Genomic DNA, 27,702 nt, shown 5'->3' with positions numbered 1-27,702 from the left:
CTTCAGGATGCCCAAGAAATTCCAGCAAGCGCCAGGACCATCTCCTACAGTTGATGCAGCTGCAGGAATGGGGCACCACCAGTGCAGAGCTTGCTCAGGAATGGCAGCAGGCAGGTATGAGTTCATCTGCACACACAGTGAGGAGAAGACTTTTGGAGGATAGCCTGGTTTCAAGAAGGGGAAGCAAAGAAGCCACTTCTCTCCAAGAAAAACATCAGAGACAGACTGATATTCTGCAAAAGGTACAGGGATTCGACTGTTGAGGAATGGGGTAAAGTTATTTCCTCTGATGAATCCTCTTTCTGATTGTTTGGGACATGCAGAAAATACCTTGTCCTGAGAAAAAAAGGTGAGCGCTACCATTAGTCCCATGTCATGCCAACAGTAAAGCATCTTGAGACCATTCATGTGTGGGGTTGCTTCTCAGCCAAGTGCGTAGGCTCACTCACAATTTTGCCTAAGAACACAGCCATGAATAAAGAATCGTACAAAAACATCCTCAGAGAGAAACTTCTCCCAACTATCCAAGAACAGTTTTTTTCCCAGCATGATGGAGCACCTTGCCATAAGGCAAAAGTGATAACTAAGTGGCTTGGGGAACAAAACACTGAAATTATGGGTCCATGGCAAGGAAACTCCCCAGACCTTAATCCCGTTGAGAACTTGTGGTCAATCCTCAAGAGGCGGGTGAACAAAAAAAAGCCCCACAAATTCTGACAAACTCCAAGCATTGATTATGCAGGAATAGGCTGCCATCAGTCAGGGTGCGCCACAGAAGTTGATTGACAGCATGCCAAAGCGAATTGCAGAGGTCTTGAAAAAAAAGGGTCAACACTGCAAATATTGACTCTTTCCATAAACTTAATGTAATTGCCAATAAAAAGCCTTTAACTTATGAAATGCTTGGAATTATACTTCAGTACACCATAGTAACATTTGCCAAAAAGATCTAAAAACACTAAAGCAGCAGACTTTGTGAAAATTATATTTGTGTCATTCTCAAAACTTTTGGCCACAGGTATACTTGTATGAGAAAGTATCCTGTTCTATTTGTATATCTTCCTTTGTGTGAAATCCCTGGTACTCCTGGCAATCCCTCTTCTTTCCTATTAAAAACTGACCACACTAGGCAGGAGAATACACCTTGGTCAGTTCTTTAGCTATGCTGGGAACTCAGTGCACTCTCCTCCAATGATCAGGTGATTGTTTACAATCACTTTAACTTCTGCCCTGACTTGGAGAAAGTCCCATTCCCACAAAAGTATCTATTGCCAAAGCTTTTTTTCTAATTTGGTACAGAGTGGGGAAAGGTTAGAACCCCTGTTGGGAAACAGAACATAGGATAGCAGTAAAATCTCTTTCCCCTCACTTCCTGTCCTGGTGACACAATTTTTTCTAGGCATTAGGTGAGGAAAAATCTGCAGCAGGTAAGCAACCAATAAAAGATCTACAGTAGTTCTAGAACTCCCAACTTAAATATGTAATGGGTAATGATCCAGCCCTAAATGATTTTATTTTGAGTGGTTTGCAGTACATACTGCACCACAACTACTTCAGCTTTGATAACTCCCACTACCTCCAGGTGCAGGACGTAGCGATGAGGACATGTTGTGCCCCATCCTATGCCAATCTGTACCTGGGGGAGTGGGAGAAGTCACTCCTAGATGACGAGGACCTTGTTGAGTACACAAGCCACATTTCCAAGTGGCTTCGGTACATCAACGATGTCTTCGTCGTCTGGGAGGGACCGAAGGCTAAGCTCCTAGAATTCTTTAAACTAATGAATTCCAATGATCGGAACTTGAAGTTCACCATGACTTATGACCGAGAAAGTGTCACCTTTCTTGACGTTAGAGTCAAGACTACTATTCAAGGAAAACTTAATAGTACTCATTTTCGCAAAAGCACTGCTGGGAACACGGTGCTCCACGCCAGCAGTTTTTATCCCTAATCACTCAAGATATCCATCCCATATGGGCAGTATCTATGCCTGCGTCGCACTTGCTCCACCGACACCCTCTTTCGTGAGGAGGCCGGCAAACTTCAAAATCGACTTCTACAAACGAGGTAATAGTCGATCATGTTTAAGAAAAGCGACATATAGCTAAGCATTCATACAGCATGCAGATCGGCAATCCTTATCTCCCCATTGGGAGACATGCTGTTTTGAAACACGATTATACAGTCCCCAAGGTGACTTTTACAGCACTTTATCGAATCCATATACCAGACCGAGGCGGGGACTGGAACAAGGTCCTGCTCCAAAAAAAAGCAAAAATGGATCTTTCGTTTGCGAGCCACCCAGCCCCCCGGCTTGAACGAAGCAATCTCTTTTGTTCCGTTCCTAAAAGGGTTCTCTTCAGGGAAGAAACAATAGACCTTGTTGGAATTTTCGAACACATTCTATTTAAGGCTTTGTACAAAATATATATTTCGGTTGCTCATTACTTTATATCATTTTTTTGTTATTTATTTTTTTTATTTTTCATGATTGTTTCATTATTATTTTTTTGTCTATATTGCTTGGGGGCCTGTGTACCTATGCTGGTTTTTACCAGCACACAAGATTATTGTATATATTCTTACTAAAAATAACTAATCTCACAACGAAGTGACTGTATATGATCGAGAACATACATATTCGGTTTGACACTCAATAGTTCACAGCATACCAAGATTTTTTGGACACTTAGATGTCAAATGTAATTTATTTATAATATTCTTTAATATATCCTATCGAATTGACGTTGTTTTTATATGTGACTTATGAGATCTTATAACTTGTATTCCTCCTCTTTTTTCCCTTTGCACGCCTAGATTCCGCCGCTGATCTCAATGCTCCCGGCCTCCTAGGCTTCTGTGGTTTCCATTTGCAGTTTGTCTTCCTGGCAGGGTGGGGGAGCATAGGGCACTGTGCTCCCCCTAAATTTCCACTATGTGGCGGCAAACTGTCCGTCCGCCTGGAGGTTAATTTTCTCCTGCGAGTAGCATTCCGAATCCTCCCCGGACCCAGTACTCACGCGCATGCGCAGAATTTATCTGCACATTCGTGTGACGTCACTAGGGTCACGCAATTGCGATGGAGAGGACGGCGATTGCCGAGACATTTGTCGGCCTCATCAATATTTTCAATCTCCTTTTTCACTTTCTATATGCGCCTTCACCTGCACTACTCATATGCACTGTTGCATCTTACTGCCACCACCTCAGTCCTGCTTTATCACTTCTTCCATTTTCTCCACTCACTCCTCTTCGCACTATTTCAGTCCTTTTTTCCCCTGTTTACTTTCACGCTCATCCATTATCACATTATTTTTGCACTTTTTTTTTTTAATCAATTTATATACATTTAAGGACATTTTGGGCGCCTCGTGCCCACGATCAGCGAGTATATTATACTCTGCTTGTTATACATCGTTAGCAATGACCTCCCTTGGTAATTGGGAATTTATAGATCCCACTAACCTTCTTAATTTTTTAAACACTTACCTGCAAATACTATCCTATAATCCTTTTGGGATTAGTATTTTGCAATTCATGCTGTTGTTCCTTAATGACCCACTGCAGGTGCTGGCTTCTTGCTCCCTACTCCGCCCGAGTGTGGGGATTCATTCCGTTAATGTAACTCCTTGTAAGACATACTTGCGATGCAGGCCCCTTCCTGGGGTGTCAGAAGATTGAGCTCATTGTGTGGGACAAGGCCCAAAAGGTTTTTAGAGAATCTCTGGTCAGGAGAACTTCCACAATTTGTTGCCATTTGTAACTATATATTAAAACTATGTTTTTAACATAAGCACATGTTTTAGCTATAAAATACAATGAATAAATGAAAATTCTTTCCACAGCAGACCAAACCTCTGAAGAAGGCCCTCTTAGGGTCAAAACGCGTCAGAATTCATGCACAACCAGCATTACATTGAATGTTGTGTATTATTGTGTCTGCATCCACTGTATTTAATTTTTATTTCCGGTACCAGAGCTCACAATTTTACTTCACTGTCATTTTTGATACGATTGTCACCAATAAAGTTATACATTTTTACTCTACATTGAGCTATCCTCATATTTTCTTGCTGCCTTGAAAACCCCACCCCTGGGGGACCCTGCCCTTTTTTGGGGATTCTGATCCTTACCCACGTCACCCAAAACTGGAAAAAAAAAAAAATCGGCTTTAGATACACTTTAAGCATTATCTACGCAGTGCAAAAATCCAATGCTCGGGGTTCCTATTGAAGAATATTCATATTAAGGTGGCATCCTCAGCACACAGTAAATAATTAGGAATATGACCTTATATACATACCAGGAGATACATTTCAATGCCTTTTCTTCAGCTGTATTGTTTGCTTTATACTATATGCAGTAAAACTGCAGCAATGGAGACTGAACTATTTACATTATTTTTTACCAAGAAGTAAAATTGCTTTAAAACAAGCTTTCTTGGGGCATGGCTAGTGATGAAAGTATGGATGTGTGCTCCTGAGTGCCATGTCACTTGAACTATAATCTAGCCATCTCATGGTTTTCATAATACTAAACTGCTCATGACATAAAGAGAAAGACCTAGATAACCTACCTGGGAACCAACAACCTCCAAAATACATCCCAGATGCAGCAATATTCAGTGAGAAAATTAACAACAAAAGAAACTTGCTTGCTCCAACTGCTGAATCTCTTCTCACCCACAGGGTCTGCTGACTCAAAGTAGTTATGCTGAAATGACTACACCCAAAAATTCCCTACACATATAAAAAACGCTCTGAAGGAGGGAACTGCAATAGATAACATAATTCCCCCAGAAAAGCTTACTCCCTAAACAAGGCCAAATGCCTATCCCTCAAAGAATCTCAAGCTGTACATCCACATAAGTTTATTAATTGCAGCTCCGAAAGGAAAGTGCAGAGAACAGTAGCACCCACAGTAATGTCCAACTAAGAGGTATACCTGAGGATACTGCAAGACCAGATCTCATATTCTCAATCATGACAAAACTTAAAGTGTTACTAAACCCACAACAGTAAAATCAGTCACTATATGCAGTAAAGAATGCTCGTTATACTCACTGTGGAACCTAAGGAGTTAATCCTCTGCCTTGTGTAAAAAGGCTATATGATCCTGTATTCACAGATCCTCCCCTTCTTGCATTGTCTCCAAAACATATTCGGATAAGACAGAGTTACTGGAGTCAGGCTGAACATGCTCAGTTTGTTGTGTATTGCTAGAGAGTTTTTTTTCTTGGGAGAGTGTATGTGATCAGCACAGGGCCAATCAGCACTGTCCAGAGGGTCAGGGGTCCTGTATCCTGATAGGACAGCCAGTGCAGTATGAAAACTCCTCCTACAAGCTTCAACCAGGCACTGATAGAAGTCACAAGACTGCTATATACTGCTGATGAGAAAAGGCATTTAGCAGTTTATATTTACTAAAATAATTGCATTTACATGTTCTGCTTACTGTGGGAGACCAGATATAGTGAATGCAGGGTCATGGGATTAGTAACACTTTAACTAACTAGATCAAGTGTACAGGGTTCTCGGCTTTGCATCTCCCTAATAATACTGGCATATGTGTGCCATATTTATTTCATTGTTATCAAAGTAGAGATCATGAGGACAAAAATCGCCCAGTAAATTTTGAGAGAACATCTAGTATTTTTTTTTTTTTTTTTAATGAATACAAGGCATTCTTTGAAGCAGATGAAGTCACAATCTCCGCCTCATCCAATCAGACAACGCATTGTAGTCATTGGAAAAAAAAATACAAGAGGTTCTCGGAATGGTGAAGGCACATGTTACTATAGTAAATTTTTGCATCCCTATATGCAAGATGTTAATATTTTTTTTTGAAAGGTGTTTATTTTAGTTTTCACAACAGAAGATACAAAGTAAATGGACTTGCATTACAGGCACGAAACGCACTTATGGGTATACCAAGTAAGGTATCCATTGATGGTCAATAAACAGGCAGTCTGTGCAGAAAACCCCAACCAACATTTACACATTCATACCAGCACCACATACGACCCCGTATCAACGTCACATTCTCAAGGTCCCCTTATGTAGTGGAGAGTTCCGCACATAACAATACCTGGCCAATGTGTAGCCATCCATCAGATCATTTTTCCTAAGCTACATTAGTGGATAGAAACTCATTGAGTAAGTTGCATGATAGGACATCCCCCAAAAATCCTCAGAGACATCCAGCCATGGTTGCCATATTTTGGTGATTTTCTTAGGGCATGCCCTACTTTTATAGATCAACTTAAATTTGGGTAGAACCCCATGAACACTATGAAAGAGGGTGTGGGCCGAAAGGGGGCCTGCATCCTTCCAGTGTAATAAGATGGTTTTACGTGCATAAAATGACAGTATAAGGCAAAACAGATCCTTCCAGTAGGTCGAGAGTCCAGGACAGCTCCAAAACATATGAAAAAAATTTGCAGCAATCAAATCACATCCAGAACAAGCAATATCCTGATCCAGTCCCATCAGAACCAGTCTGGCTGGTGTATAGTGTAAGTGATGTATGAATTTAAATTGGATCAATTGGTCGGCAGTGTTGATTATATCCTGAAAGCATATCTTGGTAGCCTCTTCCAGTCCTCCTCAGAAAGCTCAGGCATTGGCACCAGCCATTAGCGATGGGAGCTCTGGAAAGGATCGGCCCCCATCAACTGGAGGCGAGCATAAAAAGGTTGTCATCAACTTGGAGATTTCTGGAAACGACAGGAGGTCCTCTATAGAAGATTCCATGAGCTCAATGGTCAATGACCCAAACTGCGCCCAAGTGACATGTCGTAGTAATAGATATATAAAGAAGAACTTAATTTTCAATGCCATATTTACGTCTAAGTGTGTCAAAGGGTACCAAGGTATTGTCCTCAATGATATGAGAGAGGTGAGTAACTCCAAAATTGACCCCACCAGGGCAAACCCGGGTGACCAAAGAGCTCAGGGAGGTTAGGATTCCTCCACAAGGGGATCACTGGAGACATACCCAGAGAGGCCTGTGTCAGAATCCACCCCCCCCCCCCCCTTCAAGCCAGAAAACTAACATCAAAAGGGAAAAATCTGGAGCCACTGGATCTCCTTGACGTATGTAGCTCATCCCTGAGAGAGGTGGATGGTCCAAAGAAGGCTCACAAAAGCACTGTGGAGGGAGTCTGAGGGTCAGAGTGTAACCAAGCATGGACGTAGGCGAGTTGGGAAGCAATAAAGTAATTCCTTAGGTTTGGACATGCCAGACCTCTTAGCCGCCTGCAATGAGGACTTCGCTATATGAGGCTGGCAACCATTCCAGAAAAAGGAAGAAGGGGTAGAGTCCACTTATACAAAAAAATTCTTTGGTAGAAAAACTGGGGCAGCTTGAAAGCAATATAAAAATTTCAGTAAGAAAATCATTTTGAAGATATTAATGCGGCCAATTAAATTAAGGGGCAATGATGTCCAGGTATACCTGTCCATCATCTGTTTGACTATGGGAGTAATATTGAGTTCTTCATATTTAGAGAGGTCACCATGTATTTGAATGCCTAGGTATTTAAAGGATGACGTTAATTGCAGACATGACTGTAGATATTCAGTGGGAATAGAAGGGCCTATGGGAAATGCCAGAGACTTTTCCCAACCCACCTGAATCCCTGAAACCGCTCTAAACTCCTCCACCACATGCAGCAGCTTAGTAAAAGGAGCTCTCTCTACCGTCCAAGTATATAAGGGCATCGCCCACGTAGAGAGAGATCCTCTCCTCTATTGGACCAGTGCAGATGCCTGCTATCTCTGACATCTGCCGTACTGCCAGAGCCAAGGGCTCAATGGCTAGCGCAAACAGGAGTGGAGAAAGAGGGCACCCTTGCCTGGTACCCCTCTGCAAGGAGAATGACCCTGAAATAGCTCTATTGGTGTGGACTCTGGCCTGTGGATCAGTATATAATAACCAAACCCACTGGACAAAGTGCGAGCCAAAACCCATCCATGCCTTCGTTTCCCACAAGAAGGTCTAACGCACAGTGTCAAACACATCTAAAGAGGGTACCAACCCACTACGTTTCGTGAGTGATGCGTTATGGACATGCAGAAATAGCCTGCGAGTATTATCAAAGGTGCTCCTGCCAGGCATAAAACCCGAATGGTCTGGCGGTATGAGAGATAGAATAACCGTTTGAGTGGAAGAATCTTTGCCAGTATTTTTGAGTCATTATTCAAGAGGGATATGGGATGATAGGACCCACATTGCAGCCTGTCAGGTTTGGTTATGACAACTAGGAGTGCTTCATTCATAGAGTCAGGAAGTTTCCCCTGCCTAAGAGAGTTCTGGAAGGTCTTAAGAAGCCTAGGAGCCAAATCCTCTATATATACCTGGTATCATTCTGAGGGAAGGCCATCTAGACCCAGAGTTTTACTAGTTGGTAATAAACCTATGGCCATTGTTACCTCCTCTAACGTGATAGGTTTATCTAAGAGGAGTTGCTGGGGGGTACTAAGTGCTGGGAAGTAAAGTGATTCAAAAAAGCCCATAAAGGCTTGCTCAGGAGGTACCGCCGTATCCTCAAACAACCTGCCAACGAATTCAGCAAATGTTTGGTTGACAGTTAATGCGTCAGAGGTAGTTGACCCGTCAGGGAGCTGAATTTCAGAAACTTTACTGTCCTGAAAGTCCGGGTGAGATACGCAAGAGGCGTACCATTTTTCCCCCCATGCTCGTGAATACGAGCAGAGAGGTACAATTGTTGCTCCCTAGTCAAATCCACTATATGACGCTGTAGCGCCCGGTGAGCGTCCGTCAGCAAACCACGAGTCTTAGAAGACCAGTATGATGGGAGCGTGCATCATCCAGTACTTTTTGGAGAGCTCGCCCAACAGATCTGTAATGCTTAATATGCGAGATATAGGAGCCCCTGACCACCGCCTTAAAAGGCATCCCAGACTGGGCCCCCAGTGGCAGAGTCAGAATTAACCGCTTGCCGACCAGCCACCATCATTATACTGCGGCAGGTCGGCATGATCGGGATTGCTGGGGTGCTAATGCTCGTGGCCTACGGTCGCGATGACTGCCGGCCATGAGTGATCGCAGCACGAGAGGCAGAACGGGGACGCATGTGTGTAAACACACAAATCGATGTTCTGTGAGCAGTGACAGTTCGGGAGTTCCCAATAGCTAGGAACCACAATCTCATTTCCTCTAGTTCAGTCCCCTCCCCCTATAGTTAGAAACACACACAGGGAACACAGTTAACCCCTTGATCGCCCCCTAGTGTTAACCCCTTCCCTGCCAGTGACATTTTTACAGTAATCAGTGCATTTTTATAGCACTGATCGCTCTATAAATGCCAATGGCCCCAAAAATGTATCAAACGTGTCCGATGTGTCCGCCATAATGTCGCAGTCCCGATAAAAATTGCAGATCGCCGCCATTACTAGTAAAAAAAAAAAAAAAAATAATAATAATAATGCTAAAAAACTATCCCCTCTCTTGTAGACGCTATAACCTTTGTGCAAACCAATCAATATATGCTTATTGCGACTTTTTTTAGCAAAAATATGTAGAAGAATACATATCGGCCTAAACGGAGAAAAAATTTGCTTTTTTTAAAAGAAAAAAAAAAGGGGGGATATTTATTATAGCAAAAAGTACAAAATATTGTGTTTTTTTCAAAATTGTTGCTCTTTTTTGTTTATAGCACGAAAAAGTAAAAACCGCAGAGGCGATCAACTAAGACCAAAAGAAAGCTGTATTTGTGGGAAAAAAAGGACGTCAATTTTGTTTGGGTGCAGAGTTCCACGACCGCGCAATTGTCAGTTAAAGCGACGCAGTGCCGAATCGCAAAAAATGGGCCGGTCATTCAGCAGCCAAATCTTCCGGGGCTGAAGTGGTTAAAGGACAAGTAATTGGCCATGTCAGTTGGAATGGACTCAAGTATTTCCGGAGTGGAGATTCAGAGAGGGCTGAGTCTCCAAGCCCGAAATGATGGTCCATCACCAAAAGTCAAACCCACCTGTACTATGGAATGGTCAGACACCGTCTGGGACAGATACGCTATGGACTGAACACAGGGCAAAAGGTCTCCCGTTGCCAGTGCATAGTCTAATCTGGAGAGGGCAGTGTAAGATCTGGACTGGCAAGAGAACACCCTGTCCTAGGGAAACTTCCAGTGCCAGAGATCCACATATCCATAGATATCACACCATACACAAAACAATTTAGATTCAGATTGTAGAGGTTTCAACCTATCTAATGCAGGCTGCATCACGAAATTAAAATCCCCAACAATGAGCATAGGCATTGAGGCAAAATGCACTTAGTTCAGTAAACACTGCAGCCGTGACCGGAGGTGGCAGGTAGACCATGACCAACAGGAAAGAAATTCCATATATAGCCACCTATGAAAATAATATACTGCCCCTTAGGGTCCAAGATAACCTGATGACATGAGAATGGTATCCCTTTATGGATTAGACTCGCAACCCCGCAGGCGTATTTAGAATAGGTGGAGTGGTAGTTATCAGCCTTCCAATGTTTTTTCAGAGCCAAAATCTTGAAACCCATGAGATGAGTTTCCTGGGAGACACAGGACATGTGGTTTATGCTACTTCAGGGCTTCAAAGACAGAGGCTCTTTTAAATTTGGAATTCAGTCCACAGACATTCCACGAACAAATATTTACCGTGGACATAGGGTAGAGACATTAAAACCCATGGGACAGGCGGGAAGGGGGGAAGGGGAGAACACACAGAAGTCTCCCCAACTCCGGTCACAGCTACAGAGCATCCAGAAGGTCTCAGTGGCGCACAAGAATACATCCACACATACAACACACACAACATCAAAACTAGGGCTGCAACTAACGATTATTTTCATAATCGATTAATCGTCCGATTATTTTTTCGATTAATCAGATAAAATCATTAAAAAAACGTAATGTGCAATTTTTTTTGTTTATTTAAAAGTAATGATGAAAAAACTGAGTGTTACACTCAAACTGCAGAATAACAAACGTTTAACATTAACATTACACAACTTTGCAGTAGTACAAAAACAACAAATATTCTGAAAATAGGTGAACTATAAGAGCCCTTTCACACTGGGGCGGCGTCGGCGGGAAAACGACGCTATTATTAGCGGCGTTTTACCGTCGGTATGCGGCCGCTAGCTGGGTGGTTTTACCCCCCGCTAGCGGCCGAGAAAGGGTTAAATACCACCGCAAAGCGCCTCTGCAGAGGCGCTTTGCCGGCGGTATAGCCGCGCCGTCCCATTGATTTCAATGGGCAGGAGCGGTAAAGGAGCGGTATACACACCGTTCTGAAGATGCTGCTGGCAGGACTTTTTTTACCGTCCTGCCAGCGCATCGCTCCAGTGTGAAAGCCCTGGGGACTTTCACACTGAAATGAAAGTAGCGGCACTTTCGGGTCGGTTTGCAGGCGCTATTATTAGCGCAATAGCGCCTGCAAACCGCCCCAGTGTGAAAGGGCTCTAACTGTTCAAGAAACTTTGCGTTTGAATGTAAAAAAGTTAACATGCTCGGGGCTAAGGCTGGCTCTCTTTTTACAAACGATGTTGCCTGCAGCAGAAAAGAGGCGCTCTGATGGAGTGGAGGTGCCTGGGATGCACAAGAAGGATTTTGCAAGTTTTGCCAAAGTAGGATATTTATCTTGGTTACCCTTCCACCAATTCAAAGGGTTTCCCTCCTTCAGAAGTGGCTTCTCAGCAAAATAAGCCTGCACTTCATGTCAGACTTGTGTGTGGATATCCTCCTCAAGTTGTCCCTCTTCCTCTTCACTGCTGCCCCCAGACTCAAGGAGTATGTCAAGTAGAGAATAAGATGCTGTAGATGTTGAAGGCACAGCATCTCTAGTCACAGGCGACGTGGTGGTCATTTGCTGCTGCACCACCATCTCCCGTCTTAGAGCAAGTGCCTCTGTCTGTACTTTTGCCTGCACATTTATGATCTGTTCTGGTGATAAAAATTTTTGTCTTCTAAATCGTGGGTCCAGGGCAGAGGAAAGGATTACGGTGTTTGGGATGTCTGCTTTGAAATTGGTCTGTTGCAGTGGCTTGGAAGCTCTTTAGCGGAGATGTTTCAAATGAAACACCTTCATTGGACCGCAACAGCCCCTTTACCAATGCAGGCACGGATGATAGGGTAACATATTCTTGGCCACTCATGAATACAGTGCAGCATTCAAAGGGCTTAAGAGCAGTGGAAAGTTCTTCAAGAATACTCCACTGGTCTGGTTTTAAGTCCAGATAATGTTTGCTCCTTTGTGTAACTGATGGGTCAGACAGAGTTGCAGTTACCGGCCACCTTTGTTCAATGAGTCGTTCAACCATATAGTAAGTGCTATTCCATCTTGTGCTTACATCTTGAAGAAGCTTGTGGTCAGATGTACCCATTTGCTTTTGTTTCTCCTTCAATTTGCTGCTGGCTAGCTCACTTTTTTTAAAATGTTCAACTAGTCCTCTTGCAGCACTAACGGCTCTCTGAATTCTGGAATTCTTTAACGCAGCACTGATCACCAGCTGCAAGGTGTGGCCAGTGCAGCGGATACTGGCCCAGCCATGCGTGTCCATCAGGATTTTCACAGCAGCCACAATATTTGCACCATTGAAAGATAGAAATCATCTTCCAATCCTCCGCTATGTAGTGGCATGTAATGCCAAGGAAAGCCTAGGTCGCTATACTTGTCCATATGTCTGCAGTAATGGCAATTCTGCTTTCATTAGGGCTGATGGCATCCTTCACATTCTGAAATGCCTCCTGGTACTTTCTCTCCGCTAGTTTGGTAAAATGGGTTCTTGATGGTAAAGTACCGTATTTATCGGCGTATAACACGCACTTTTTTCCCCTTAAAAAAAGGGGAAAATCGTGGGTGCGTGTTATATGCCGATCCCCGCTAATTGTGATCTATCGGAGCGATCGCCGCCGACATTCACATAATGTGTAGTTTTAAATATGGCGCCGCGGAGTTCGGAGGGACTCGGCGGAGCTGAACGAGCGCCACCGAGATCACAGTGACTGGGCGGAGCCGAGATACACATAGCCGAGTGTTCTCGGCTCTTTCTGGCGCCGCTCACAGTCACGCCCAGTCCCGCCATTGGACCTATGTTATGTCCATCATAGGGCGGGACTGGGCGCGACTGTGAGCGGCGCCGGAAAGAGCCAAGAACACTCGGCTATGTGTATCTCGGTTCCGCCCAGTCACAGAGTCCCTCCGAACTCCACGGCGCCATATTTAAAACTACACACTTTGTGTATGTCGGCGGCGATCTGTCCAAGGCAAGCATGTAATGGACACTGGGGGCAAGGCTGCACTGACCACTGGGGCAAGGCTGCACTGGGGCAAAGCTGCACTGACAATTCTGCACTGGCAAGGCTGCACATGGACACGGATGAGGCTGCATTGATGGGCATTTAAATGTAAGTTTTTTTCCCTTAAAATTCCCTCCTAAACTTGGGGTGCGTGTTATACGCCGATAAATACGGTATATCCAGGGTTCAGTACACTGATCATGCTTTAAAATCCTCGGTCTTCAACCATGGATAGTGGCTGTCACGGAACGCCCCACACTCCGCTTGAGTGCTTCCGTCATATACCACTTCCTCCCAGTCTGTATACAGATATCAGATATTCCAACCTCTTTCTGAGCAGAAAACAAGGCGACACTTGCTTCACTGCTAACATGGACTCACTTTATCCAGAACCAGAATACAGTCTTATATACACAGGCGAAGATTACTCTAACAATACAAACGTAACCTAATTAACATGAGCTAATTATCTCATCCTTTATACAGCCTAGGTGGCTGAGACATGACCTTTTGCCCAGACTTGTGGTCACCGAGCTTCACACAGGAATTTAAACACAATAGCTGGAGCTAATTACAATTAATAATACAAACATAACCTAATTAACCTAATTAACATGAGCTCCAATAGGAGTCGTCCCGTCTCCTACATTGTATAGAGGACAATGTGATCAGCTCATTCAATTAACACACATTACCATAAACATCAACACAGGATTAATTAGAACAAACAACAATGAGTTGAATACCTTTAGAACCTAGACTAAACTTATTTACATTAAACCCATTATAGCTGACATCAGACAGGTGAGTGGAGATGATGACATTAGCATCTCCTCACAGGATGTGTCCCAACAGTATAACTCAGTCTTATCATTCTAATATGGCATACAACGGGTTCCAGAGTCTGTGTGTTTTGGGGGAACATGGAGCTGAATCCAAAGTAACACCAACCCCAGGGTCCCCAGGCATACAGCTCACAGAGAGCACCATTGCCCCAAATGCTAGGGCCCATAATCGGTGGGCAACAGGCTTGCACACAGTCCTCTCCAACAGCCTCCGCTCTGGCCTTGCCCGTGACATTTCTCCCCTTTCGGCAGGAGACTAACACAGGAGGAGACCCCAGACGGGTTGACTCCGAAGTTAGTCCACAGCTCCAGTCCTCTACTGCCTGTACCCACATAGTACCCCAAACAAATCATCCCAAACAGTGCATTACTCACCCAGCCATCCTCTGCCTCTCTCAGAGAACATATCTGCCGCTGGGGAGAGGCCCGGACTGGCTCTTCTCCCTGGAATCCTTTCTGCCGCTGGAGAGAAGACAGGGGGACTGGGCTCACTCCATCCTGCTGCTGGGGATCTGGGCCGACTGCCCAGCATCCCTGGGGTATACAGGTGGGGACTGAAGCCCCATCAACTGACACCAGATCAAGCTGCAGTTGTGAGGTGATGACTGCATTCTCTCCTTGGACCTCCACAATTGCTGCAGGTGTGGGGCAGAGGTCTTGGACCCTCTGTCCGGTTGCCAGCACTTCTGCTGGGGGTTTGCCAGGTGGTTCCTCCTCTACAGAAATGTCTATTAAATCCCCAGTCTCTGGAATTGGTAAAAGTGTGGGACAGAGGTCTTGGACCCTCTGTTCAGTTACCAGATCTTCAGCTGGAGAAGTTTGTTTTAACTCCGTAGATGCTGCTGGCAGAAAATCACATGTCCCTGTCAGTGTTGTGGGAGAAAGGCTGACTACCTCTTCTCTCAGGAAGGCTGAAGCCACTGTTGGTGCTGGGCAGAACACAGTGAACTTTGGCCCTGATAGCAGCTCTTCTGCTGGAGGCTCATCAGGTTGTTCTTCCTCAGCAGAAAAGTCTATTAAATCCTCTACCTCTATAACTGGTGTCTGTGGATAGAGGTTCACCATCTCCTGTCCGTGGAACTCAGAAGATGCCATCAGTGCTGAGCAGAGCGCAATGAAGTTTGGCCCTAATCCCAACTCTTCTGCTGGGGGCTCACCCGACGGTTCTTCCTCAGCAGAAAAGTCTATCAAATCCCATGTCTCTGCAACTGATGTCGGGGAATAGGGGTTCACCATCTCCTGTCCATGGAACCCAGAAGATGTTATCATTTCTGGACAGAGGTTAGCAGAGCTCTGCCCTGTTGTCAGCACTTCAGGTTTGGGGACGGCAATCTCCAGATTTTCCACTGCAGATTCTCTGGCATGCTGCTGGACAGGCACATTCCTCCATCCAAGATCATCCCATGCAGAAACAGGATCATCAAGGTCAGTCAGCACTTGCTGCATCCGCCATAAGACCTCCGCCTCCATAGCTGTGGGGGCAGGTTGGCAAAGCACACTATCGCTCTGCCACATTGCCGACTCTTCAGCCAGGATTTCAGGGTTGTCAGCTGGTATTTCCTGATAGTCCCAGGCAAAGGGAGCCCAGCCCTGGCACTGAGCAATGTCTAGCAGCCGTCTGTAGGCGATCTCTAGCTCCCATTCCTGAACGGCCAGAAACTCCAAATCTTCCTGTGCCCAGTGCACTTCCGAAATGTTCAGTAGCCCTTCTCTGAAATCCATGATTTCGTCCACCCGCCGCTCCAAATCAATCCCAAAGTTAGGGTCCCCTGTCAGCTTCACAAACAACAGTCCCAAGCCGCCGTAGCTTAAGCCTTCCATTGGGCTGTCATCCGCTATCCAGGGACATGCTTGGGATACATGCCACCGGAGGGCTCTGTAGCTCTCAGCCAACTTCATCTCTGCCCAGACCAGCCTGCTTAATTCAGCTGTCTGCTTCTTGTGTGGTTTTTCTCCCAAAAACCGCACCCGCAGTCCGTACTGCGACCAGTACCTTTCCTCGATGGAGGGGAGAACTTTTCCCTGGTGTCGCTGCTCACGGGCTAGCGCTTCCTTCCAGAGTTTGCAGCGAATAGAATCACACCATCCCAGCAGGACCTGCTCCGATACTGGTCCTCTGTGCTGTATCTGCATCTCTCGCAACCTCCTTCTGAATTCCTCATCCATGGCGGCTGGTATCTGTACCTCTCCTCTTCTGCTATCTGGACCTTGGATCCAGATGGAAGTTTGGATGTCCCAGACTTCAGAAGCTTTCCCGCTGCTTGCCACCAATGTCACGGAACGCCCCACACTCCGCTTGAGTGCTTCCGTCATATACCACTTCCTCCCAGTCTGTATACAGATATCAGATATTCCAACCTCTTTCTGAGCAGAAAACAAGGCGACACTTGCTTCACTGCTAACATGGACTCACTTTATTCAGAACCAGAATACAGTCTTATATACACAGGCGAAGATTACTCTAACAATACAAACGTAACCTAATTAACATGAGCTAATTATCTCATCCTTTATACAGCCTAGGTGGCTGAGACATGACCTTTTGCCCAGACTTGTGGTCACCGAGCTTCACACAGGAATTTAAACACAATAGCTGGAGCTAATTACAATTAACAATACAAACATAACCTAATTAACCTAATTAACATGAGCTCCAATAGGAGTCGTCCCGTCTCCTACATTGTATAGAGGACAATGTGATCAGCTCATTCAATTAACACACATTACCATAAACATCAACACAGGATTAATTAGAACAAACAACAATGAGTTGAATACCTTTAGAACCTAGACTAAACTTATTTACATTAAACCCATTATAGCTGACATCAGACAGGTGAGTGGAGATGATGACATTAGCATCTCCTCACAGGATGTGTCCCAACAGTATAACTCAGTCTTATCATTCTAATATGGCATACAACGGGTTCCAGAGTCTGTGTGTTTTGGGGGAACATGGAGCTGAATCCAAAGTAACACCAACCCCAGGGTCCCCAGGCATACAGCTCACAGAGAGCACCATTGCCCCAAATGCTAGGGCCCATAATCGGTGGGCAACAGGCTTGCACACAGTCCTCTCCAACAGCCTCCGCTCTGGCCTTGCCCGTGACAGTGACCGCATGTCAGTGACTAGCATTTTCATGATAGAATTTGTAATAATTGCTGATTGTTGGGGAGTGCACGGACGATTTTGTCGCACAAACTTTGTCATGATGCGCTGTTTCTTTCTGCAATGAAAAAGATAATATGAATGATTAGTATGCAGGAAAAACTATTTCTGTTTAACTCTATATATAATTTGGGTTTAACTTACTGTCCTGATGTTTCGCCATCCTCTGTGAACCCCACGTGTTTCCGTTTCATGTGCTCGTTCATCGTTGTTGTGCTTCCGTGCCATGCCAGTTCCGTTTTGCAAAGTTTGTAGGTGACCACCTTCTTTGCAGCATTTAAATTAAAATGCTCAGATGCCTTAGAAGATTTGGGTCGCACACCTTTTTCTGAGGTCATTGTGTCAGCAGCACCCTCTGCCATTTTTGTAATGCGTTTTTTTTTGCAGCTAGAAGTTAAAAAAAAAGTGCGGAGACGGAGTGCAATTAATATTATGCATTGTACAGTTTTATATAAATAAATGATTATTCATTATTTATATGCACTGCTATTCCTCCCAGGAACACCAATGATGGGGCATTATTCCTCCCGGGAACAGCAATGATGGGTTGCTATTCCTCCCTAGAACACCAATGATGGGGTACTATTCCTCCCAGGAACACCAATGATGGGGAGCTATTCCTCCCGGGAACACCAATGATGGGGCACTATTCCTCCCGGGAACACCAATGATGGGGCACTATTCCTCCCGGGAACACCAATGATGGGGCACTATTCCTCCCGGGAACACCAATGATGGGGCACTATTCCTCCCGGGAACACCAATGATGGGGCACTATTCCTCCAGGAACACCAATGATGGGGCACTATTCCTCCTGGGAACACCAATGATGGGGTACTATTCCATGGGGAACACCGAAGATGGGGTACTATTCCTCTGGGAACACCAATGATGGGGCACTATTCCTCACAGGAACACCAATGATGGGGCACTATTCCCCTCCCCCTCCCAGGAACACCAATGGGGCACTCTTCTCCCCCTTCCAGGAACACCACCTATTTCCCCCAATCCCAGGAAACCCAATGGGGCACTACTTGTCCACCCACCCCCCCCAGAACACCAATGAAGGGCCCCCCCAGGAATACTAGGATGGGGCACTTGTCATAAAAATTTATCATAATGTACTGTGTGTTTTTTTTTTTTTTTTTTTTTTTTTACTATTACTGTTGGCTACCTTCCCAGTGTGCACAATGCAGCTGTGCAGCTCGCCAGCTCAGCTCCCCCCACAGCTGCTTCTCGCCTCTCTGTTCCCTCGAGGCAGCAGCGGGCGGGGCTGAGATCCGTGGGGAGCTGATGTCAGAGGAGAGGCGCGGACGTGCCTCATCATACGGCAGCGCCTTGTATACAGTCGGACGTACGGCGCAGACGTGCCTCGTCATACATCGGCGCCTTGCACACATTCGGACGTGCGGCGCGGACGTGCCTCGTCATACGGCGGCACCTTGTACACAGTCGGACACAAACGGACGGAAGGTGCGGATCAACTAATCGATAATGAAAATCGTTGACAACGATTTTCATTATCGATTATTATCGATACTATCGATTAATCGTTGCAGCCCTACTCAGAACCCTCAAACATAATTTATGTTTTTTCTTAGCAGAGACTAGGAATGAGCCGAACACCCCCCTGTTCGGTTCGCACCAGAACATGCGAACAGGCAATAAATTCGTTCGAACATGCGAACACCGTTAAAGTCTATGGGACACGAACATGAATAATCAAAAGTGCTCATTTTAAAGGCTTATATGCAAGTTATTGTCATAAAAAGTGTTTGGGGACCTAGGTCCTGCCTCAGGGGACATGGATCAATGCAAAAAAAAGTTTTAAAAACAGCCGTTTTTTCGGGAGCAGTGATTTTAATAATGCTTAAAGTCAAACAATAAAAGTATAATATTCCTTTAAATTTCGTACCTGGGGGGTGTCTATTTGTATGCCTCTAAACGGGCGCATGTTTCCCGTGTTTAGAACAGTCTGACAGCAAAATTACATTTCAAAGGAAAAAAAGTCATTTAAAACTACTCGCAGCTATTAATGAATTAGGGCTGCAACGAACGATTATTTTCATAATCGATTAGTTGGCCGATTAGTTGATTAATCGGTTAATAACCTTTAAAAAAAGTGTGGTGTATAATTTAGTTAATATGTAAAGTTTAAAAAAAAGGCAATTTATTCTTAAATATCTCTATGCAGTAGTAAATATAAATAACCAACTACAGGGGGTCCCCTAGTTACAAACATCCGACTTACAAATGACTCCTACTTACAAACGGAGGGAGACAACAGGAAGTGAGAGGAAATCTACCCCTAGGAAGGGAAATTCACTCCTGTAAGAGCTATTATGGGGAAAAGGTACCTCCACTAATGCTTTATCACCAAGGCTCGTTTCCACAACAACCCAAAATTTTCAAAATCCAATTGTCATTGGGACAGAAAGTGAGGTGAAATCTTCTGAATAGGGGCACAGACAGCAAAACGAACATTACAGGGGTGTTAACCCTTCCCTATGCTATCCAAAAAGCTTAAAAATAGTTTTTTTGGCTGGAGCTACACTTAAAAAATGTACCTGTTCCGACTTACAAACAGATTCAACTTAAGAACAAACCTACAGTCCCTATCTTGTTTGTAACCCGGGGACCCCCTGTATATGGTTAGGGAGCAAAATCTCTAATCCACTCTGAGAATAACAGACAGAAGAGATATACTGAATATACTATTCGAGGAGATATACTGTATATATACTATTAGAGGAGAGATAGTATATACAGTATATATCCTCTAACAGTATATTAAAGGGTGAATCTGGTAAATATCATCAGACTCAGAGATCAAATTTTTTTTTATTTTCATAAAACAAACAATATCTTCCTTCAAAAAAAATGTAATTTTAAGAACGTTCGTTCAATTTTCTAATCGTTAGTGGGGTCAAATCAACATTCATTTTCAACCACAGTGATGAGAAAATTTGGAAATAATAGAAAACTTCTTGGTCAAAGGAATTTTCAGACAGTGTATGTGGTTTTTGTTCAGAAGTTACATTCATTTTAAAAACAGACTGTTAAAAACAAGTGAAAATTTCATGAAATGAAAAATTCTTTCATTCAGCGAATGTACAAGGATTTTTCGTATGAATATTCTCATCTGAAAATTGATCCGTGTGGCCAGCATAAGGCTCGGTACATACCTATGAAATTTGCTTTTAATCTGTTTCTGCAGTGCTTTTTGCTGTGCGTTTTGATTTTTTGCGCACGTGATTTTGCATTTTTTTTGGACAGTTTGTTGTTGGGCAGATAAAAAAACGCCAAATTGCTGCAAAAACGCATTACATGTTTTTCTGCAGCTTCTCCATTGAAGTATATTGAACCAAAAAGACACCGTTTTGTGTTAAAAAAAAGTCCCTGACCCTTTCCAAATATGCAGCGGCTGAAAAAAGCATAGCTACAGTAGCGATTATTTGCTTTTTGTATTATAAAGGGCTCATTTTAGTTTTTTTAACCCTGTTATGTTACTGGCCGATTAATCGAATATGAAAATAGTAATCGATTAATTTAATAATCGATTAGTGGTCGATTAATCAATTAGTTGTTTCAGCCCTAATCAAAACTATGTACAGTAACATAACCATTACCCGGTAAGGGTAACATAACCCCTGCCCAGCTCTGAAAAAGGGTGTGCTTATACCCTGAACTTGTACCATGCATGCACCATACAGAAAATGAAAATATCAGAAAAACAAAATTGTCAGTGTTCAACAAAAAATAATAAGGGGTAGATTAGTTCCCCCCACGGCAGCTCAGGCCAGCTCAGTGGGTGATGGCCTGTTGCTCACCCACAGGAGAGATGAATGGTCGACCAAACTTTGGCTTAACACAGCTCATGGTAAGGACAGCAGAAAGCAGCTCCGCCTGCTGTGACAGGTAAGGAGACAAGTCAGAGAGCATGAAACACTGAGGAAGTAGAGTGTGAAAATCGAATCTATAGCCCTGGAAACGACACTATGAACCCAGGCTTCTGAGATCTTCTAGGATCAGAAGGTCTAGAAGGCAAGCAGATGCGCACACACACACCCCCCACACACACTTTGAGAAGTGGGGGTACCCCACTGGGAAAAGACATTTGCTCCAACCTTGGCTGGTTTGGAAGTCATATATCTTCTTGCAAAAGTATGTTCCTATCATAGGCTCAACTGAAATGACCGAAAGGAACACTTCCTAACCTAAGGAGTAGACCTACAAAGTAGAGGCTCAAGCCTTTTTCTTCTTGGGAAGAAGAGTATTGTTAACCCTGTGATCTCCTTGATATACTTCACCTTCAAAGGGTAACCCACTCAAGGCATTTGTGATGGACCGCCTGGCACCCCGCCTGGGTGCCTTCATCAAACAGTGCCTCTTGCCCTCCAAACCCTTGCAGCAGAGTGATAGCTAATACCAACACTTTACCCCAAGCATCGCACGCAGACAAGATGTTGATGTAAAAAACCAAAAAGAATCACCTTTATTGAAACACTGTTTTTTTTATACTTCAAAAATTGGGGCAGTCACCACATTAACAATAAAAACAAATACACACGGAGGTAAACATCCCACAGTGGTTAGGTAATAAGGTAAACTTGACATCAGACTAATCACATCAGGAGGATGAGTAAACAGACAGAAACGATAGGTGACTCAATTAAAAACAGGAGACCCCAGCATCAGGTTGTTTTGAGCTGATTATATTAACATCTGCTTTGAGTTTCTGAGTCTAGAAGGAGGTTAAAGCAGTCAATGCTAGTTTGGGCTGTCTATACCCCCAAAACAAAACACAGAGGCCCCAAATCTGTATCCGGGTCCTCCAGTTCTCAGAGCCTGTGTGTTTCAGGTAGACAGACTAGAATCTGAAGTAAAACTACTCAAAATGTCCCCCAGACACACACCTCCAACCTCCAAAAGAATAGAGCCCCCTCAAATGCCAGGGCTCATAGTCAATAGGCAAGAGGCTACCCTGTAGGTCCTTACAAAAGCCCCTGTGCCAGATGGCTCAAAATAAGGCTAGGAGTTCCAAGATCAGTCCCACTGATGTTACAAAGCCTCCAAATCACGTTTACAGTCCGATTTCGACCCCTTGTCTCCACTGGACTATAAATGAACCTAAAGAGACTCATAACTCCAGAACACCTTCTCGTTCAGCATCACTACCATGCTAGGTGCCTTTTAAGTAGAGGATCAGGAAAAGTATCTTGGATCTCTTTTTTGAAAGGGGAGGCATATGTACCATTTGAAAGAACAGGACTGCTTTATTGCAGTTGTCACCTGAACATATTTGGAACACCATTGCAAGTTTCAAGATCACGTTTTTATGGACTTTATGATTATTGTGCAAATTTATTTTTGATCCATCTTCAGTAATGTTATATTGTGCCACCAGCACTATAGGACTTTATTTATCACTAAAAGATCTCGAGCACGTTAAATGAAATATATCTATTCATCCATCTGTTGACAGATGAAAATGGACACCGTTAACATCAGTTATTAAAACGGAAGAAAGTCTTCTTTTTCTTCCATTTAACCTGACCAGAGCATTTTTTTTTTGCTATTTGGCACTGTTCTATTTTAACTGGTAAATGTGCAGTCATGCAACACTGTACCCAAACTAAATTTATGTCCTTTTTTTCCCACAAATAGAGTGTTCTTTCGGTTGTATTTGATCAACACTGGGATTTTTATTTTTTGCGATAATAATGAAAAAAGAACAAAAATGTTGGGAAAAACTATTTTTTGTTATATAAAATATCCAATAAACTAAAATGTTGTCATACAGTTAGGCCAACATGGATTTAGTTAGATGTCTTTGGTAAAAAAAGAATCCCAATAAACGTATATAGATTGTAGATGCTATAACTTTTGCACAAACCAAACTATGGTATATATACTGGAATTTAGGCAGCTTTTACTTTCTGACTGCCTATCACATTTCTTGAGGTGCTAAAATGATAGGGCAAATTACCCCTTTTTGGAAAGTAGCCCATTGAAAATTTCATTTTTTGTCACAAGTGTTTGAAAAATTACACTTTTTTTTACACAAAGTTGTATGAGGATACCACATGTGAGACTTTTTGGAATTTGTTTCATCTCTGTATATCACCTGAGGCCAGTCACTTCATAGGGGGTATATGTAAGGGTTTACAACCACTTTAAATAAATGTAAAAATTAAGCAGGTAGCTTAAAAAGATACTAACCTGTTTTTATATTCAGCGGAATGGGTTCAACAATACCATGACCTGTAAAAGAAAAAAAAATACACTGTTACATCATAAACCATGCAAATCAACAGTTCTCATTCTTATGACCAAAATGAATAAAATCAACCTTAATCATGCGCTGTTGTGCAGTGCAGCGATACTTTGTGTTGTTTCTGAATAAAAATGCTGAGCCTTTATTCAAAGTAGTATTAAACCCTCAGTATTTTTTGGTTAACACAAATTTTTTTAGAAGCTTAAAGTAAAACATTAAAAAGGTCTAATTCCTTTAACCCTTTCTATACCGGGCACTTTCACCCCCTTCCTGCCCCAGACAATTTTCAGCTTTCAGCGCTATCGCACTTTGAAAGACAATTGCGCGGTCATCCAACGCTGTACCCAAACAAAATGTTTACCTTTTTAATGAGACAGATAGAGCTTTATTTTGGTGGTATTTAATCGCCACAGTTTTTTTGGGGTTTTTTTGCTAAACAAATGAAAATAGACCGAAAATTTGAATGGAAAAAAAATAAAAATAAAAAGGTCTTTCTTCGTTTCTGTTATAAAAGTTTGTAAATAAGCAAGTTATTGATAGGATATGCGGCACTGACAGGTATCACTGATGGGAACTGAAAGACATCACTGATGGGCACTGATTGCCATCATTGATAGGGATTGATTGGCATCGCTGATGGGGCTGCACTGATAATCACTGCACTGATTATCAAGGCATATCTCTACTCGCGCTCTGTCAAAATGGAGGAATGCCAATAACTGGCACTTCCTAGTTACGCTCTGATTGGACACAGCTGATCACATGGTAAAGAGTCTATGTCATAGGCTTTTTACCGTAATCCAAGACACCACTGAGCGCCGCGCGCTCCCCCGGGGAACGCACGAGCAGCTTGTTCTGAAGGATGTCATATGACGTCCATTTAGAACGGGAGCCACCACCCTGACCGTCATTTTGCTGTAAGCCAGGCAGGATGTGGTTAAAACATGCCTGGAAGGTATCCTAATCCTGCCTTTTAGGGAGCGCATCTCTGTGAAGCACAAAAAGTGCTGCAGCAGCACTGACATTTACAAAGGAAAAAAGTAAAACATTTGTTGATAAATGACGGACAGCCGTCATTGACAGTTTCTTTGTTTTTGAAAAACACAGCACACAGACTCCAAGGGTCTTCTATGTATTTCGGGGGACCTTTGGAGGGGTAACGGTTTGTGTGCTTTTTTTTTTTTTACCCCAGGAAATCCATACCAGATGGGACCACTTGTCAAAGTCACCCAAAAATTTAGGGGGACAGCACCGCAACAGCGTGCAATGCACACAAAACGGCATGGTAGTACAACATTATAGGTTTAAATTAGCTGGTGAGGAGTTGATATAATGCCTCCACACTGCCCGTCAAATGACCTCTACAAAACAATCTTAATACAGATCACTCTTCAGAGGGCACCACACTTCATCGAAAGAGCCCCGAGTCTAAGCTGCTGAAAGAGCTTTAAAAACATGGAGGTTTTAATGACACTTTAAGCTATTAGAATTTTTGCTGTTTTGACTGCCCTGAACTGAAAACTAAAATAGGAGCCTTACTAAATGTAACCATAAACAAATTCTCAGGGCAACTTGAGACCCGCAGACCCCCCAAAGCCACTACCCAGGGTTGTTGGGAAGAGGCCCTTGTCCCCATCAAAGCACCCACCCACCCTCACACCCCCATGTTGAGTGCATGTGGCCTGGCATGGTCCGGGGGGGGGGGGGGGGGGGGTGCTCGCTTGACCCTCCTCCCATTTCCTGATTTGCCGGGTTGCATGCTCGGGCAAGCGTCTGGTATGGATTATTGGGGGGGGCACATACTTTTTTTTTTTTTTGAAAGGGGTTCCCCCCCCCTCAAGATTTATACCAGACTCAAAGGGCCTGGTATGGTTGAATAAAAATGGAACCCATTCATTGAAGTTGCATGGAAGTTAGTTGTACATGAAGTCGTAGGGCAAAGTTTGTTTGGAAGTCGTTCAACTTCCATGTCAGTGCAGTGCGAACCCGGCCTGAAAGACACTTTGTATATACAAACCAGAGAGTCTTGCAACCTTCTTTGCTAAATGCTCAAGGTGGACACAGGCGTTCCTTGTCTCAGGGACTTGAAATGAATAACACACTAGTTACCTCTCCAGCTGAATGTAATTATGTCAATTGGTGCTACTTACTGTTGTGAAGTTGTTTTGTTTTGTTTATGAGTAGTACAATAAAACCTTGGCTTGAGAGTAACTTGGTTTGAGAGATTCTTTTAATAAATTTTAACTTGATATACAAGCGATGTCTTATATACAAGTAGCGTCATGTCACAATTGAGTATAAAAGAGAAGTGAGGCGCCTCTAAGTGTAGCAATATGGTTACATTTACCAGCTTCCCGACCGCCGCACACCAATGTACATCGGCAGAATGGCACAGGTGCGCAAAAGGGCATACCCGTATGTTCCTTCGTAATCCCGGGCTAGCACCCGCCAGGGGTCCCCTGGACTCGATGTCCGCTGGTGGCTCGTGATGAGGAGAGGAAAAACGGGGAGATGCCTATGTAAACAAGGCATTTCCCTATTCTGCCTAGTGACATGACAGGGATCTACTGCTCCCTGTCATCAGGAGCAGTGATCTGTGTCATGTCCTAGGTAGCCCATCCCCCCTACAGTTAGAACACACTAAGGGAATACATTTAAGCCCTTGATCGTCCCCTAGTGTTTAACCCCTTCCCTGCCAGTGACATTTACACAGAAATCAGTGGCTATTTTTAGCTCTGATTGCTGTATAAATGTCAGTGGTTCCAAAATAGTGTCAAAAGTGTCCGATCTATCCGCTGCAATGTTGCAGTCCCGATAACAATCGCAGATCACCACCATTACTAATAAAAAAAAAATAATAATAATAATAAAAATGCTATAAATCTATCCCCTATTTTGTAGACGCTATAACTTTTGCGCAAACCAATCAATATACACTTATTGAGATTTTTTTTTTACCAAAAATATGTAGAAGAATACATATCAGCCTAAACTGAGAAAGAAATTTTTTTTTTTTTATATATATATTTATTATAGTAAAAATTTAAAAATATTGTTTTTTTCTTCAAAATTGTCGTTTTTTTTTTTGTTTATAAACGCAAAACATAAAAACCGCAGAGGTGATCAAATACCACCAAAAGAAAGCTCTATTTTTTGGAAAAAGAGGACATCAATTTTGTTTGGGTACAAGGTCGCACAACCGCGCAATTGTCAGTTATAGCGACGCAGTGCCGAATCGCAAAAAATGCTTTGGACTCTAAGGGGGTAAAATCTTCCGGGGCTGAAGTGGTTAATGAAGGTACAACATTTAGCAACATATTGCTACACTAATGCCTCGTACACACGGTCGGACTTTCCGACGGAAAACGTGCGATCGGAGCGCGTTGTCAGAAAATCCGACTGTGTGTGGGCTCCATCGGACTTTTTCCATCGGATTTTCCGACACACAAAGTTTGAGAGCAGGCTATAAAATTTTCAGACAACAAAATCCGATCGTGTGTGGACAATTCCGACGCACAAAGTGCCAGGCATGCTCAGAAGAAATTCCGAGACGGAACAGCTCGGTCTGGTAAAATTAGCGTTCGGAATGGATAGAGCACTTTCGTCAGGCTGCCATGTTAAAAATTGTTTAATGCAGCGCACACTCTTTTCTTCTTTATAATGCTAGAAGAATGAAGTAGTTTTGCTGCTGATATTCACACAGAGTTCTTACAAACTTCTTTCTTTATTATTTATCGTGATCCCCTCAATATACAGTCCCTGACAAAAGTCTTGTAGCTTGTGTACAAATTGACCTGAAGTGCCACTAAAATATATTTCTAATCAAGATTTTGTTACAAGAAATGGGTCATTTTAATCCCAACAGCTTTTGTAATAATGTTTCAGTGCAAAACGAAACTGACAAAAAGTATTCTAATATTCACAGCTTGGTAAAGCCCATTGAGTCAATTTTTGCCAAGACATAAGTGTTGTCGCCTTGCTATATGAGCTTCACCTGTGACCAATAATGGATCAATTAGGTCTCAGGTGTGTATAAAAAGAACACCAGTACACTAGACCTCAACTGCAACTAGACCTCTGCAAACATGCCTAAGATTCACCCGGA

General features: G+C 43.3%; 1 protein-coding gene across 1 annotated transcript in view; it reads right to left on the bottom strand.

The window, feature by feature from the left end:
* The window catches only part of GPATCH11 (G-patch domain containing 11), a 235,063-nt gene that overhangs the window by 155,741 nt on the left and 51,620 nt on the right, over positions 1-27,702 (bottom strand). The window contains exon 3 of the mRNA XM_073627704.1: positions 23,543-23,584. Within this exon, the coding sequence (XP_073483805.1) occupies positions 23,543-23,584 (42 nt within the window). The remainder of the gene's footprint in view (positions 1-23,542; positions 23,585-27,702) is intronic.

Source organism: Aquarana catesbeiana, linkage group LG04, assembly GCF_042186555.1.
Source record: "Aquarana catesbeiana isolate 2022-GZ linkage group LG04, ASM4218655v1, whole genome shotgun sequence".
NCBI classification, from domain to species: Eukaryota; Metazoa; Chordata; class Amphibia; order Anura; family Ranidae; genus Aquarana; species Aquarana catesbeiana.
Note: the sequence above shows the minus strand (reverse complement) of the source record. Positions and strands in the feature narration are given on the sequence as shown.